At 38.4% G+C, this 15110-nt stretch overlaps 2 protein-coding genes and 1 long non-coding RNA gene across 5 annotated transcripts; 2 read left to right on the top strand and 1 right to left on the bottom strand.

Moving 5' to 3' along the window:
- The first annotated feature begins 606 nt into the window (after positions 1-606).
- Positions 607-7097, top strand: ncaph (non-SMC condensin I complex, subunit H). 3 transcript variants are annotated; one of them, XM_060882686.1, is made up of 18 exons: positions 607-762; positions 1440-1650; positions 1738-1828; positions 1910-1999; positions 2111-2228; positions 2560-2711; positions 2925-3114; positions 3205-3287; positions 3422-3624; positions 3762-3907; positions 4016-4122; positions 4677-4796; positions 4925-5032; positions 5132-5260; positions 5564-5674; positions 5790-5866; positions 6264-6339; positions 6547-7097. In XM_060882686.1, exons 2-18 carry the CDS (start codon positions 1445-1447, stop codon positions 6604-6606), a joined length of 2067 nt encoding a protein of 688 aa, XP_060738669.1. In that variant the 5' UTR covers positions 607-762; positions 1440-1444; the 3' UTR covers positions 6607-7097. The 3 variants fall into 3 exon arrangements, with proteins under 3 accessions (XP_060738669.1, XP_060738667.1, XP_060738668.1); XM_060882684.1 differs by having other exon boundaries at positions 2557-2711; XM_060882685.1 differs by having other exon boundaries at positions 668-686; positions 2557-2711.
- Positions 3175-4796, bottom strand: LOC132854358 (uncharacterized). The gene is made up of 2 exons (XR_009649244.1): positions 4664-4796; positions 3175-3611 (listed from the first exon to the last, which is right to left on the bottom strand). It is a non-coding gene; the product is annotated as an uncharacterized LOC132854358 (long non-coding RNA).
- A 1174-nt stretch (positions 7098-8271) lies between the features above and the next one.
- vamp8 (vesicle-associated membrane protein 8 (endobrevin)) lies at positions 8272-14644 on the top strand. Its single transcript, XM_060882687.1, has 3 exons — positions 8272-8482; positions 11754-11918; positions 12017-14644. Exons 1-3 carry the CDS (start codon positions 8456-8458, stop codon positions 12203-12205), a joined length of 381 nt encoding a protein of 126 aa, XP_060738670.1. The 5' UTR covers positions 8272-8455; the 3' UTR covers positions 12206-14644.
- The last annotated feature ends 466 nt before the right edge of the window (positions 14645-15110 follow it).

The following is a 15110-nucleotide window of genomic DNA, read 5'->3' as shown; positions in this document are numbered from 1 at the left end:
ACATCCATATACGAGTTTTGGTCGATTTTTAACAATGAATTCATTCTGCCACCTAGTGTTGTTTTCCCTCCCCTCAACCTCGTGCAGTAGGAACATCATATATGGGTCTTATGTTGCCTTTCCGTGCATATTACTCTTTTCCCCCTGGTTTTTCTATCACTTACTTCTACATTCAGTTTCTCATTAAGTTGATTAACCATTTCAAGAAGGTCCTGCTCTTTTGATTTGAGAGAATATCACAGAAAACCTGAACGAAATCCTTTGTTTATGATTGTTGAATTGTTGTTGTTTTTTTCTTCTCCTGGTCAAGTTATGTTTATAATAATCAACATGGAACACAACTACTAAGTTCTTATAGAAATGCAACAACTTAAATCAGCATCAAATCGCCAAGTACACCAAAAAACCTATCAATATGTGCGTATTTAGATTTTTACATAATTTTATGTGCTTTAGTGTAGTTTTTTTCTTTCATTTTTAGGATCCAAGGTACATTTATTAATTTCATGTACCTGATCCTAGATCAGCAGTTCCGCTTCTTCTTTTTTTTTTTTTTGTTTTGTCTGAGGCGGTGCGTAGACGCATGCGTGATATCGTCATCATGGACGTATGACGTACTAACCGTCCGGCGCTAAATTTCAAACAGGAGGAAAGTGGAATTAGATGAGTTTCTTCCGTCGTCTCAAGTATATCCATGATTATTTTCTAATCATTTTTTATTATAAATAAACAATCGGATATTCGTCAAGTTAATCGGATAAAGTGAGTGTTTCATTCTGTTTGTGTTTGGTGAAATAAATGTATGTTGTTATTGTTTTTTGCGACCTGAGCTAGCATGCTAATGTGCTAGCGTAGGTGGCTGTATAAGTATAGATGTTTGTATAGTTGTATATTTTTGTCTGTTTATCCTTGGGTACACTTTATTTCACGAAACAACGATTTCTTCTAAATAGCTAGGTCGGTAATAACTCAAACCAAATCTAACACTATACACACCAACGCCTGTTAAAGTGCTAAGTTTGAATTCTGTCGGAATAAACGTGAATTGTTGTTTATCTCCCACAAGACAGTGTGTGTATTTCTTTAAAACACCTACACCTGTGTATGAGCATAGAATTAGCATAGAAGTTCAATAGAAACGCTTACCTTTTATGGTTCGGGTTTTTCGGTTTTAAATGAAGGATTCAGGAACGAATCGACCATTTGATGAATCGAGGATACGCCAAATGATCGAGTCACGTAATAGAACAGCATTTCCCTCTACTACTTTGTCATATCTGCTTAGTTCAGCGTCTCTGTATTAAGAGCAGTACAATCTTAGAGCTTCCTCATCATCATGATCATTAGAGTATTAGTGTGTTTGAGAGCACGAGCCTTCTCTGGAATCTGGGAACTGAAAGTAAATATTTTCTGCACCTTTCTTTGGATTTGATTGACAGGCAGCATGAGTGTAGTGAGCACCCCGAATTCCCGGCCACTGCAGTGGTCCTCACCGGCGTTGGGGCACAAACTGTCCCTCTCTGCCACCAGTACACCACTTCTGGGATCCATCCAAAGTAATGACGATGAACAGGAGCGAAGGCAGAGACGGAGGTCCAGAGTCATTGATCTTCATGCAGGGGCGGATTCCTCAATCAATGAGGTCTTCAGGTGAGTTCACCTGAGTCCAAACCCTATATTTGTTTATAATCACATTGTCAGGATTCTCATCTTTGAAACGGTTTGTTTGATTTACAGTAATACAGGAACTCCTGCTGCCGTGCCCAAGCTGTCTTCTGCCCAGATCTCGGAGCATTACTCCACTTGCATCAAACTCTCGACGGAAAACGTGAGTGAAAAACATACACAGAGTTGAACAATTCCATTGGTCCTAATGTACACTTCTGATATCCCTTAAATATGTCTGTAGAAAATTACCACAAAGAATGCATTTGGTCTGCACCTCATCGATTACATGGCAGACATACTGAAGCAGAAAGACTCTGAGCTCAACTTTAAGGTAAGTGTGGCGTTCACTTTCAGAAATTTTTTAACATCCTGACAGAAATCCATGTGCATAAGTGATACTTAAGGGTCTGCTGTAGTAGGCACATGGTGTGTGTGTTTTTAGGTTGCTGCAGGGACGCTGGATGCTAGCACTAAGATCTATGCAGTGAGGGTGGACGCAGTGCACGCTGATGCCTACAGAGTTCTGGGAGGACTCGGCTCTGAGACCAAACCGAAAGATGGTGTGTGGACTGTGTGTTTATCTGCATCACAGCAGTGCTCTAATTAACATCTTTTACACTGCTCCAAAATATCAGCACTCAGCCTAGACATACTGCTTTTTTCCCCACAGTGTTCATTAGATAAAGCTTTGTTTTTGTTTTGTTTGTTTTTTTTTGTTTGTTTTGGTTTTGTTTGTTTGTTTGTTTTTTGTAAAGAAGATAAATCCAGAAATTCAGCTCAGTGGCTGATGATGTAACATGTCAGTCACACCAACACAATGTCATGACCATCTCTTAAACTGCTCGTGTTGCATTTATTTTTTATTTTTTTATTTTTTTTACACTGTAGCAGACCAGGAGGCAGGAGAAGAGACAGCGACAGTAGAGGGCAATGTGAGTGAACAGACAGCCACCAAGCAACCCCCAAAAAAACGGCCTCCGAAGAAGACGGTGGAGCAGAACCTGAGCAACATCAATCTCTCAGAGTCAGAGATGAAGTGTGAGGTAAAATACATGGCTTTATCTTCAGTACACCAGATTCTTTACTCTCTGAGCTCTCTCTAAACCATATAGCTTGCTGCCCTGTCACTGGATCAAAGTAAGGGTATAAAACACTTGTCCACGTCACTGTGCACGTCACCTCTATCACTGTCTGATAGGACAGAGGTCATGCCTCATTTGTCTGATGTCACTCATGGCATGTATATGGTGTTACAGGTGGACCCCATGTTCCAACGCATGGCTGCATCTTTCGACGAGAACAGTACAGCTGGAGTGTTTCTGTCTGTGCTGTTCAGTGAAGACAGCAGCTGTGGGCTGAGGTTCCCTTCCCACATGACCCTGCTGAAATCCAGACCAGACAGCTCATCCTCACCTGTACAACATACACCTGCCTCCCCCTTTACAGGTACTGCGCTAAAAACACACAACAGTCAGTGTTTGTGAAGTGTGAGGAAAGAGACACATCTCAATGGGGATTTTTATTCTGTACCTGCAGTTAGTTTAAAGACGCTGGAGGAAAAGATGCCCATTTGCCCATCTCTACAAGATTTCTCCTTCACCCAATGGACACCTGAGCAGGTAATCCAGCGATTTACAAGGAAATTCCACCAGTGACTTGTAAAGATCACAACTACTTCCTGGTGCTGTTTGTCCATAAAACAACAACATTGTTTGAATTCTTCTTGAAGTCTCATCTTTGTTCCTCTACACAGACGACTAACTTGAACCAGCTGCTGGACAAAATGAAGCAGGGCGAACACGCATTCGACGTCAATGCCGGCATTGAACCAGACGAGGCACCGGATTTTGGGGACCAGTTCGATGCGGACGGAGATGACGGAGGGCCGGGAGACTGCGGAGATCACTTTGACGAGCACAAAGACGCCTGCTCCAGGAGGAGCCCTGAGAAAGGACGGTCAGAAAGCCAGTGTCTGATTAAATATGTTTTTGCTCGATTGTTTAAATGAAAAACAAAAGCATAGATCAGTCAAGGTGTTTTATTATAGTGTATCATGCAGACAGTGGTGTTAAAGTGAGCGTGTGTCTGTACAGAGGGGTGATACCGATCGGAGAAGGTGACATCACCACCATGTGCCTGCAGCTCTCAGACAAACCCAGAGAGTATTCGTACTTCAGCCCCCGCACCATGGCAACCTGGGTCGGCCCGGGATACTGGCTCTTCAAACCCACACACAAACGTGAGCTCTCACACACACATACACATGCCCTGAACTGTTCCTGCTGTACTCAGCCTCAGGCAGGAAGTTGGATTCATAGATATTTATTGTTTATTTTTCCCCATGTAGAGGATCACAAGCCAGAGAAGGAAACTAAAAAGCGGGCGCCAAAAAATCCACTTGTGATCGACTTCAGTGAGGACATCCACTTTCACAACTACTTCCGCACCACCAGAGTAAGCTCAAAACACAAAACTCACATCTTACTCAGCAAGAGAATTACACATATATTACAAATATCTAGCACTCACACAGCAATAGTACAACACTGTAACACTGACAAAATGTAAAAACTTTTTCTTTTCCTCCTTTTTTAAATCTGGAATTGCTCAGCTGGAATTAAATACCTTATTTTTTCAGGGAAAAAGTCTGTAAGAATAGATCTTATAGTTTAACTTTTAATTCTAACATTCAGTCCTACTTCAACTAATATTTTTCTGTACTTAATTTTTTTTTCATAATATAATGGTTAGGAGGAAGCAGCTGATTTTATTTATATATTTTCATGTATGTCTTTTGTATTTATCATTCAGGTTAATTTTATGCTATTTTTATTTACTTTTTACAAGGAATTTCCATTTATCTCAAGGGATTTTATCTGTTCTCATACATCACTGCAGACCTCAATTCAGCGCACACACACACATACCTCAAGCTCCTGCTTTTGACTGGGAGTTTTTTATTTATTTATTTATTTATTTCCCCCCTGACTCATACCTGTCATTTCCAGGCAGCAACCACCGTCAGTAAATCTGCCCTGAACACCAGCAACAAGAAAACCACGCTGCCGGCAGATTTCCAGTATCCACTCAGCAACCTGTCGCAGCTCAGCCTCAAACCTGCCAACACGGTGACTCACTAAAAAAAAAACACGCAGCAGACATCTCACTTCCTGTTCATGTAGAAGCTACAAAACTTTACAAAGATGCACTGAAGATTTAACGTGTGTCCTGTGGGGGGTTTGTATTTACACTCTAGCTGATTGTCAAAGACAAGAAGAGGATATCGGGCGAGCTGGCTGAAGACATTGGCGAATATGATTATAACAACGCTAATGACACTGCTAACTTCTGTCCACGGCTGCAGGTACACACACACACCTTTACTATATAACTGATTAACTTTGTTCAACCTAACATCACTAATGTAATATTTTTTTCCAATCCCCATGGTGAAATCTGTCAGCTGGAGGACAGTGATGATGATGTGGGTGGCTTCGTAGGATCAGATGACTCTCAGCCCCTGACAGACAGGCTGGACCCCGATGGTGTCTCCACATACGGAGAAGACTGTCTGGTGCCCGAGCCACATAAAGTAAGAGTAATTGCCCTCCGAGGTGTTATTATTAATAACATAAATCTAAACCTAACAGACAGAGTCAACTTTCTCACTGTTGGGTTCACTTTCACAATATTATTTCTACATGTTTATTGTAAATGAACGAGGCGTGTAGTTAGGGTCGGATTCCTGTGAGGATGAGAGAAAATATTTACTCGAGGGTATTATGTGCTGGAAAAACAATGTAAAGGAAACACACCGTAAGACCTGTGAATGGATGACATTTCTCTCTCCCTCTCTGTCTGTCTTTTTCTCTCTCTCTCTATCTCTTTTGTCCAGGTCAACATCATTGAGATTAATTACGCCAGAACAGCCAAGAAGATGGACATGAAGCGCCTGAAGAGCAGCATGTGGAGTCTCCTGACAGATAGCCCAGAGAAACCAGCCAAGGTATCCTGCTACGGCACACGGTGTACATATCAGGAATAATAACTCCTCCCTGGTCTGAGCTGTCCTGTTCATTTCATTTCACTCTGTTTTTATTTATTTATTGATTTTTTTTAAGGATTCTGAGAACGACCAGCCTACAGAAGTCCCGGGAGAAAAATCCTTCAGCCAGTCTACCAGAACGCTCTTACAGAAGTAAGCAGAATAACATGCTACACAACTACAAGTACACAAACGACCCATGTTCGCTGCTAACGAGCTGCTACTGTAGAGAGTCATGAGGACAAATCTGAAGGCATTTGATAGAAAACAAATCAGATAAACACAGGATAAATCCTCAATTCCACAAAAATCTGTTGCATGTTTGAAGGAGGTACTGCTCAGCCCCTGCCCTGTGCCGCCTCATCCATTAAATCTCACTGAACATAACTCTGAGAGGAGACATGACCCGTGCTGCAGGATCCTCATGCATCTTTCACACTCCTCAGCCCTCTGCAGCGTGACCCGCAGCTCTTCTTCACACACTCCGCTTAATTATACATGACTAGAAAATCTATAATAATTCATGTCCTTGGCTCGTTTCCTGTTCCAGGCTGCCCAACACCATGGCCAATAACCTGTCTGTGCCCTTGGCGTTCGTCGCTCTTCTGCATCTGGCAAACGAGAAAGTGAGTCCTGAAAAATAAGCCACAGCTATTAATTTTGTGCAAATTTCCACACTGTAAATCGTGTAGTGTTGGCCTCTCGCTTAAATTAAATTTGTTGACCCTTTCTGCAGTAAAACATCAGCACTTGGCATCAGTGAGAGTCGTTACAAATAAGAAGAATAATTAAAATAATAACCTCATCAGAAGTTGTGTGTTTTCTTCCTATAGAACCTGGAGCTCCACAAAGTGGACGACATGTCAGACATCATCATCAGACAAGGACACTGAGGACACGCCCACATCACAGGATATTTTATTGTTTTAAGGGATTTTTATTTTTTTTACATTGCAGTGTTTTATTCCACATGTAAGGAGCAGCTGTTTTACAGTAAACAATGTTTTTATGTAATTTTGTAATAAAAAATTTTAAACTGTGATAGAAGTCTGTCATTCAGAATCATGTGGAAAATGACCTAAAGGGAGAACTGGAGGAATCGGGTCTTCATAGGGAATAAACCTGATCTTTTTATCATGTTCACACATCCATCAGCTCTAGGGAAGTCCACTTGTTCTGACATTTCACTGATCCGCCAACAATTTCATGAACTTTTTTCCTCTTTCATGTCTCATCTTTTTAATTTAAACCGTATGTTACGTTTTGATGTTTTTTCCTTTTATCTGTGTTTAAAATTTCATTAAATCTTTGAGTATTTACTCGCATTTTTGTTGTGTAAATTACTGTGTTTCTAAATCAGCGTAAATAAACAATGTGTTTCAAAGCCGTTATGAACCGGTAAGGTTTTATTTGCATATGCTAACGGCAATAGCCAATCAGAAGCTGTTGGATGATTGATTTACCGTTTATAGGGCTAAAAAAAGGTATCTAGCCACCCAATCAGATTAATGACTTTTACATACGCTAATATAAAACCTGTTATAGACCAGAAACTAGTTAGTGACAGTTCATCTTCATATTCTAATTTGTTCAAACTATAACTTTATGAAACAGAACCAGCTAATTTGCATATTCTAATGAGCACCTACGACACCGTTAATTAAAAAGCAGATTCTGCTTGTCACAACTCATTTGCATATTATTATTAGTTCTAACTACATCCTTTATACAAGTTCCTCAAAAGAAAACCTATGTACAAAATAGTTTCAGGATGTTTGTTTAATTTGCATATGATAATCTTCTCAGTGCCGCAGCCAATAGAAATCATTTCAATGGATGCATATCTTGTTTGCATATTTCTAAGGCCAGGAAGTGCAAAACAAATTAACAAATCCGAAAACACATTAACAAATCCGAAAACAAATTAACAAATTCGGAAACACAACCTACCTTCTGTTCCCTGCTAAGCAGACTAACGTGAACGATCTTGTCGAAACAAATCTTCTGCACTGAAGAGCACGGAATGGTGACGTGTTAGGAGGCGTGGCGTGATGAAGTCACCGCGGGACGGAAGACTCAGTGACGCAAACAAGAGGACATTAGTTTTTTTTTTTTTTGTAATATATCTGTTTCTGTGTCCCGGGTGGTGAGACAGGTTCCAGCTTTGTTTGGGTGTGACGTACCACCTAAAATATTTATAACATATTATTAATACGTATTATAAAGGTAATAAAAAAAAATCCGAATGTCCCAATATTCCTACTTTTGCCTACTTTATCATAGTCAGTCATTTATTCAGTCGATTATTTGTTATCTATAGAATGAAAACATCATAATAAAAATAATCTTCCTGGTTCAACCTGTTGCTCAGCCGGACACTCGCCTATGGGGTACTTTTATCTCCTACCCGTATTTCGTCATGTGCGCTGCTATTGGCTAGTTTGACCGTCCAGTCAGCGAACCGTAAGCGAGGAGTGCGAACTTTGAGTCAATCACAAATAAGAAGGCGGGATTTTGGGCCCGAGAAACTCCCTCTAGTGGCTGAAATTGCACCTGTTTAGCGGAGGAATTCAGGCGGACGAGGAAGAGTGCAGAAACCAGGAAGTTCTCGACGCGCTCTGAGTTTTTGATAAAAGTGTTTAAAGTTTGACGGTTTGTAAATATTTAGCCGGTGGAAATCCGGTGTTTAATGTGGTGTTTTGCTGCCCTTTACTGAATCAGCCTTGTCGTTTGGTTTAGAAGATGGGAGTTGGAGATCCAAACAGTATGGTAGGGCCACATTTTAATTTTTACTGCTTATTATTATGATTATTATTTTACTGTTATCATTATAATTATTACTATTTATTAAAGAAAATCGCTTTTATGTTTGTTTGCTTGCTTTTTTGCTCGCTTTTCTTTACATTTGATTGTGAAGGTTTAATGCACCTTCAGGGTTTAAGGGAAGTTTTGCTGAAGTTCCTGTTTTGTCTTCATCATGTGTTGACAACACAAATCAAACGCCCCATTTTGTGGTTAAAGTGAACAAAAAAAGTAAATCCGAAGTTCATTTCCGTTTGACACTTTAAATAAAGAGAGATTTGTTTACGCAGGCAGATTGAGCGCTTGTGTGAGGAAGGAATATTTACAGCAGGTGTAAGGCCTGTGTGTGTGTGTGTGTGTGTGTGTGTGTGTGTGTGTGTGTGTGTGAGTGACTGAGAGTGAGAGAGAGATGTAGTTTAGTAAAAGTCGCCTAACAAGACTGTGTACACTTGTATGACTTGTCTGTTTTTGTTTGTTTGTTTGTTTGTTTGTTGTGTACAAAGCAGTGAAACCACGCCTCTTTTTCACATAAAAGAAAAAAGTGACTCAGCTATTTTTTTTTCTTTTTCTATTGCTCAGCTACCAGATCATCCACCCAGAACATTAAAAGACCATTCCTGTAATTATTCACTAAAATGTCTTTAATCAGATGAAATAGAAATTGAATTTTTAACTAATTCAAGCAAATCAATCTGCTGCTGGTTCTGTGTTTGTTTGGAGTTTTTACAAAATTCATACAAATGAAGTCGCAAGAAAAGTGATGACGTGAACTACAATTTATCTTTAATTTTATCTTAATGTTTTCTTAACAGGGTAAATCTTCAGATTCAGTTATCTAGTTGGATTTTTATGAATGAATGAATGAATGAATGAATGAATGAATGAAGCAATTAATTGATTAATAATCCTAAAATATTTTTTTTAATTATACAATTGTGCAAGTCATGCAAAGGTTTTCTTATTTATTTATTTGTTTGTTTGTTTGTTTTGTTTGTTACATTACATTCAACTTGTAGCTGTTTGTTCTGTTTTTTGTATTATTCATATATATAGTATTTCAAAAATAATATTTTTCTCAGATCTAAACATGAATAACTTTTCTTTCTAATGTTTTATTTTAATTTATTCATTTGGTCCTGAACCTAACATTCCACAATATTAATCTAATGTGGGTCATGTAACACTAAACATGACTTCTTTGAGATCTCTGTGTATTTTTTTTGACACCTTGTCCACATACCTGAGTTTTGTACAACTTTATTCATTGTATTTATTCATGTGTTTGTTTGGATAACGGCTGCTTTCACAGACGTGAGGTACAGTGTATTGCCTGGCTGTAGATTTTGCATTAACGTTTATTCCAGTTTCATTGTAACACAATGTGTGTGTTTTTCTTGTGATGTTTTGACCTCAGAGTCTCTGCCCATGTCTGATGTTTACACTGGAGCCACAACACTGATTCACACATTTTAATCATCATGCAGCTCGCTCGCTCATGCTGCTCATACGCAGCATATCTAACCTTTATATTAAAGCCTTTGTTTCTATAGCAACAGCTTGTACACAAGAACTCGAATAAACCTACTAATAAACAGATTTCACCTTGTTGCTCGGGTGAAGTGTCTTTGAAACACACAATGTTCATGTATCAGTTATGGAAGAAGTCTCCAGTTCCAGCGCTTCAGTCAGTCAACTTCTTCACACCGAGCTCTAGAAAGTCTCGGCCGAGTGTGTGACTGCTGCTCTGTGGTTCTGCACTAGAACCCATGCAGATCCGTTCCTGTTACCGAGATCTTTACAGGACAGTCCTGAGTTGCCATGGCAACCACAAAAAAAGAATGTATGAGAGTTAGTGCTTATGTGTGTACAGGAGGAGCAGATCAGTGTGTGAGCTTGAGGAACAAGTGCTATGTAAAAGCAGTGATGACGTGAGGCGAGTTACGTGGATCAGGTGTGTTACAGACCAGAAGTAAAGGAAGAAATGTGGACAAGCAAGCTGCATCTCTCTCTCACACACACACATTCTCTACATTTCACTGTAAAAACACTGACATACATCACACTAATAATAACTTGATGATAGATTGAATCGAAGTATTTAAATATTTTGAAAAGATATTTAAGGTGGATCAAAATTTTATTATATATATATATATATTTTAAAAGTTTTTTTTTTTACTCATTCTCTCTCGCTCTCTCACACTCTCTCTCATGCTCTCTCACACAGACACACACTCAGTAGCAGATGTTAGACGATAGCCATGGTATTGACACACACACATAGCTGCAGGTAGTGACGTTTCTGAGCTGGTTGGTTTCCCGGTTACTTGCCCCTGTTGTTTACAAAGGCTTGGCTTGGTGCAGATTGCTAAACACACTCTAACACGCTCTCACACACACACCATCATGTTCTCGCAAAGTGCGTACCTGGAGAACCCATATGCTGCTACTGACCCGGTAAATAAGGAGCTTTTCTGTGGTGTGTAACTTGAGCGCTCACCTTTATGGCTTAGTAGGTAATGTTGAGTGTGTGTGTGTGCTAAATTCTGTTGCTGCTGTCAGGCCTGAGAAAATATATCGGGTAGCTTTGAGTGTGAATTTCTGCTTCAAGCAACACGGAAAGCTCTTTAGCTACATAACACTTGTGCATCACACCATCACACATGGCCTGTTTGTCAAAAAATGGTGTTATTATTTGGCCAGTAGTAACTGCGCACACACACACACACAAAAGAGATTGCTACTGTATAAGTGTAACTGCAGTCAGTAAGAAACAGACAGAAGTGTCCCCTCTCACGTTGTGGTGCCAATATTTACACTCAGTAAATAAAGTTCACTTTCTTTTCCCACCATGTTAATTTATCTACATGAACTTTTGACCTCGGAATTTGTGAGCCAATAAAAATACAAAGCAGAAGAAGGTTTGCTCTTTAGACGTTTTACATTATTATTTTTTTGATTATTTGAGACACATTAGTGGGAAAATAACCTTCATGTGCTTTTCACATTATTTATCACATCATTACACTTTCGCTGTGTTTTCTTGACAAAATGGACCATCCTGTTCCTGTTCTCTCCTGCCCTCTAGTGGACAGGGCTTTAACTCCTCCACATGGGAGGAAGAAATGTAGACATACTGCCGTCTTTATTTATTACTGTCAGTAGAGTTGAGCTTTGTATTAATCAGAGAAAGTATTAGATTATTGATTATTTAATTGTTGTTGTTGTTTTTTTTCAGGAGCAGGGGGCATCGGCTTCGGTGCAGGAAACGGACCAGGTTAAGTCGTTGCAGTCCCAGGTGGATGGCGTGAAGGACATCATGACTCAGAATGTGGAGCGGATCCTGGCACGTGGAGAAAGACTCGATGACCTGATGGACAAATCTGAGGACCTGCAGGCCGGGGTCAGTTACATCAACCTAAGGACACACTGACAATAATTTTAATAATAATAATAGTTATGATGATGATGTTAATGATCCTGGCCATTTTTCTTCTACAGGCGCAGAACTTCAAGCACACGTCTCAGAAGGTGGCTCGTGCCTACTGGTGGAAGAACGTGAAGCTGATCGTGGTGATGGTGGTCCTGGTAGCCATCGTCGTCCTCATCATCGTGCTGCTTGCTACAGGAGTGATCCCCACAGGTTCCCAGGTTGTCCCCACAAACAAACCACCGCCACCAGGAAATTAACCCCTTCACACTCGCTCGTACACACAGACCTACACATCATACACAGACCTGGAAGCACACGCACACTTAGATTAGTTTTAAACCAGTCTCACTCAGACCCAGCGCCCCGACCGCCCAACTCACAGGGCACAGAGTTTTAAACATCATACAGCCCTGATATGTCTCGCATCAAAACCCTCAGGAGTCAATCTCCACGAAGATCAAACAAAACATCACAAAATTCCTCATGTTGATTTACGATGAAGCTTGTAGCATTGAGCTTGTTTCCTGACTCACGTTTATTCCTTTACATCAGCATCTGATCATCAGGTTTCCACAAATCAGTCAAGTTTCTTCACTTGAGTAATAAAATGACACACAATAATATGCTGATTATTTGTGGAAAATAACTCCACTCTTTTCTTTCTTGAAACATCCAAAATTTTATAGAAATACCTACTAATGAAATCTGAATCTGAGGCACAGATTTCTAAGATTACACTTTCAAATGTCTTGAATTTCACACAGATCACTGGCATTGAAGATTTGCACAAAATTGTATGTTGAAAATATCTGGAAACTTTAAATTCATTAAGTTACATCTTAAATAAAAAACAAGTTACATACAAAATAATAGCTGGGGATTAAAGATGGTTTAAAATGAATGAATGCACAACAATTAAATTCCTTTTTTTTTTATTCAATTTTAAGATTTAAACTTGAAATAAAATTTGGAATTGAACAATTCAGAAATTTTTCGTGATATCAAGGACTTTAAGGATTTTTATTCGAAGTTACAGTTAAAAAATATAAAGTTTTAAGATGATAAGCGAAAATTTGACCATTAAGTGATGGAATTTATAATGAGTTAATACCCTTTAATTAGATTTGACTGATTTTAAAACTAAAATCTGTAAATGACTCGCTAATGTTGAAACTTAAAGCTAAAATTAAGTTGAAAATAAATGACTAATAATTTGAACACTACAAAATTAGAAATTTGAATTTAAGTACATCTGGATTTTTATTAGAAAAAATTACAGAGAATATATCTAACTAATATATGAAGGAACTTTTTTTTTTTTTTTTTTTTTTTTAACTGTTAACTGTTAGAAACTGTTAGAAACATTTGGAAATGAATCCTGAGGGCTGGAAATAAGTTTCTTAAGATTTAAAGTGTTATATGTGCAGTAAGGAAACAAGTTTCCCAGTACAATGAAATTCTTTCCTTGCTACAGTAAATCTTTCTTTCTCTGCTTATTAAAACTGGAGGGAAACTGAAGCTATTTTTAAGTTAAATGTTGAACATATTATCACTTTATGCTGAAAGGTCACTTGTAAGGTGTTACATGTTAATAATTAAAAAAAGACCCAGAAATTCAGAAATTTGTACATTTTAAACGTCAGAAAGTTTTATTTTGTGTCTTTGCTGTGGAAACCATTTCTCCATTTTACTAGTGATTCGAGTGCGAGTGTGTGAAATTGTCAGAGAGGTTTGCTCAAGTGTGTGTGTGTGTGTGTGGTGTGTGTGTGGTTTTAAAAGGAAAATGTTTTTTCCCCCTAACTGTTTGTGTAACGTTGAAGGCCGAAGTTAAAAAGATACAATCAATACGAACAATAGCGCAAATGCACTTTGCTTCAATGTGGAGATTGAATATTGTCTCCGATTTCGTTTTAACATTCCAACCTCTGATGTAGAAGGTGATATTTCACTCATTTTTGTTGTTAAGTTATAGTTTTAAAAAAAGGATCTCTAAACAGTTCATATTAGTGGCAAGTTTTAATTTACAGCTTTGATTTGAAGATATTATGGCTACATTTACTATTAATAATATTCTATATTAGTAACATAAACAATCTGATTAGTGATCGTTTCAGAGCTACAATTTATTGTAACATTAGAGTCTTATTTTCCGAGCTTATATTTTTCTATATTTCTACAAATCAGCTCTTTGTGGTTTTACTGTCGATTTGTGGAAATCCTGTGAGGTCAAAATGACTTCTTTTTGTAAATATGTAAGTCTTTTTTTTTTCTGTTGAAGAAAGATTGTTTTGCCTAAATCTCTTACTGTAGCATCCAAGCTAGCGTTAGTATCTTACATCTCAAAGGTTATTTATTGTTCCTGCTCCATATAAATCTGTTTTCTGTGCCTCGTTGTCTTTTAGTCATGACTCGAATCAGACACATGATCATCAGTAAGACACACTGCCTCCACACACCTCGCTCTGACTTAGTGAAGAGCTCAAATGTTAACGTTAATGTCTTTATTCTGGCCATGCATGACTTCATCAACGAGGTGTGTGAGTGAGAGAGAGAGAGAGAAAGATCAGGCAGTGTGTTAAAGGTTCGAATTAAATACTCAACCACTTCTTTTGATGGGTTTTTGTTGTAAACCATTAGTTATAAAAACAAGCCTGTAGAGCTATTTAAAAAAAATAAACAATCAGTATGTCATTAAAGCTGAATCCTGTGTGTTCTTTCTCATATTTATACAAATAACTACACAGATACTCCTTCCTTAAATAAGAAATTCAAATAAAACATTCCTCTGTATAGAAATTCAACAGTAACACACCTTTTAAGTAAAGCATCCGCATGAATGAAATAATTGTTGGGATTGAAACGGCAATGAGTGCTTTAATCTGAGTTGATCTTATTGAAAATGATTCATGACCAATCAGAAGCCAGAACTCACTAATGAACCCATAACATACAATCAGAATCAGGTTTATTGGCCAAGTGTGTTGACACACACAATGAATTTGGTTCCAGCAGTTGGTGACACTCAAAAGTACAAACATAAATAACATTATCTATTTAGCTTGGACTATACAAGACAAACCAGACAAGACAAGACAAAATAGACCATACGAGACAATACAAACGCCGTGAGACAATATAGACAGTATGAGTATTAAATAGGAA

This window comes from Tachysurus vachellii, chromosome 12 (genome assembly GCF_030014155.1).
Source record: "Tachysurus vachellii isolate PV-2020 chromosome 12, HZAU_Pvac_v1, whole genome shotgun sequence".
In the NCBI taxonomy this organism is placed as follows: domain Eukaryota; kingdom Metazoa; phylum Chordata; class Actinopteri; order Siluriformes; family Bagridae; genus Tachysurus; species Tachysurus vachellii.
The sequence above is the reverse complement of the archived record's forward strand: the minus strand, read 5'-3'. Positions and strand labels throughout refer to the sequence as shown.

Coding starts and splice junctions, on each gene's coding strand:
- ncaph (XM_060882684.1), top strand. CDS start 1,445: ATGAGTGTAGTGAGCACCCCGAATTCCCGGCCACTGCAGTGGTCCTCA. Junction 2,712..2,924: donor AGTCAGAGATGAAGTGTGAG/GTAAAATACATG, acceptor ATGGTGTTACAG/GTGGACCCCATGTTCCAACG. Junction 3,115..3,204: donor ACCTGCCTCCCCCTTTACAG/GTACTGCGCTAA, acceptor CTGTACCTGCAG/TTAGTTTAAAGACGCTGGAG.
- vamp8 (XM_060882687.1), top strand. CDS start 8,456: ATGGGAGTTGGAGATCCAAACAGTATG. Junction 8,483..11,753: donor TTGGAGATCCAAACAGTATG/GTAGGGCCACAT, acceptor GTTTTTTTTCAG/GAGCAGGGGGCATCGGCTTC. Junction 11,919..12,016: donor CTGAGGACCTGCAGGCCGGG/GTCAGTTACATC, acceptor TTTCTTCTACAG/GCGCAGAACTTCAAGCACAC.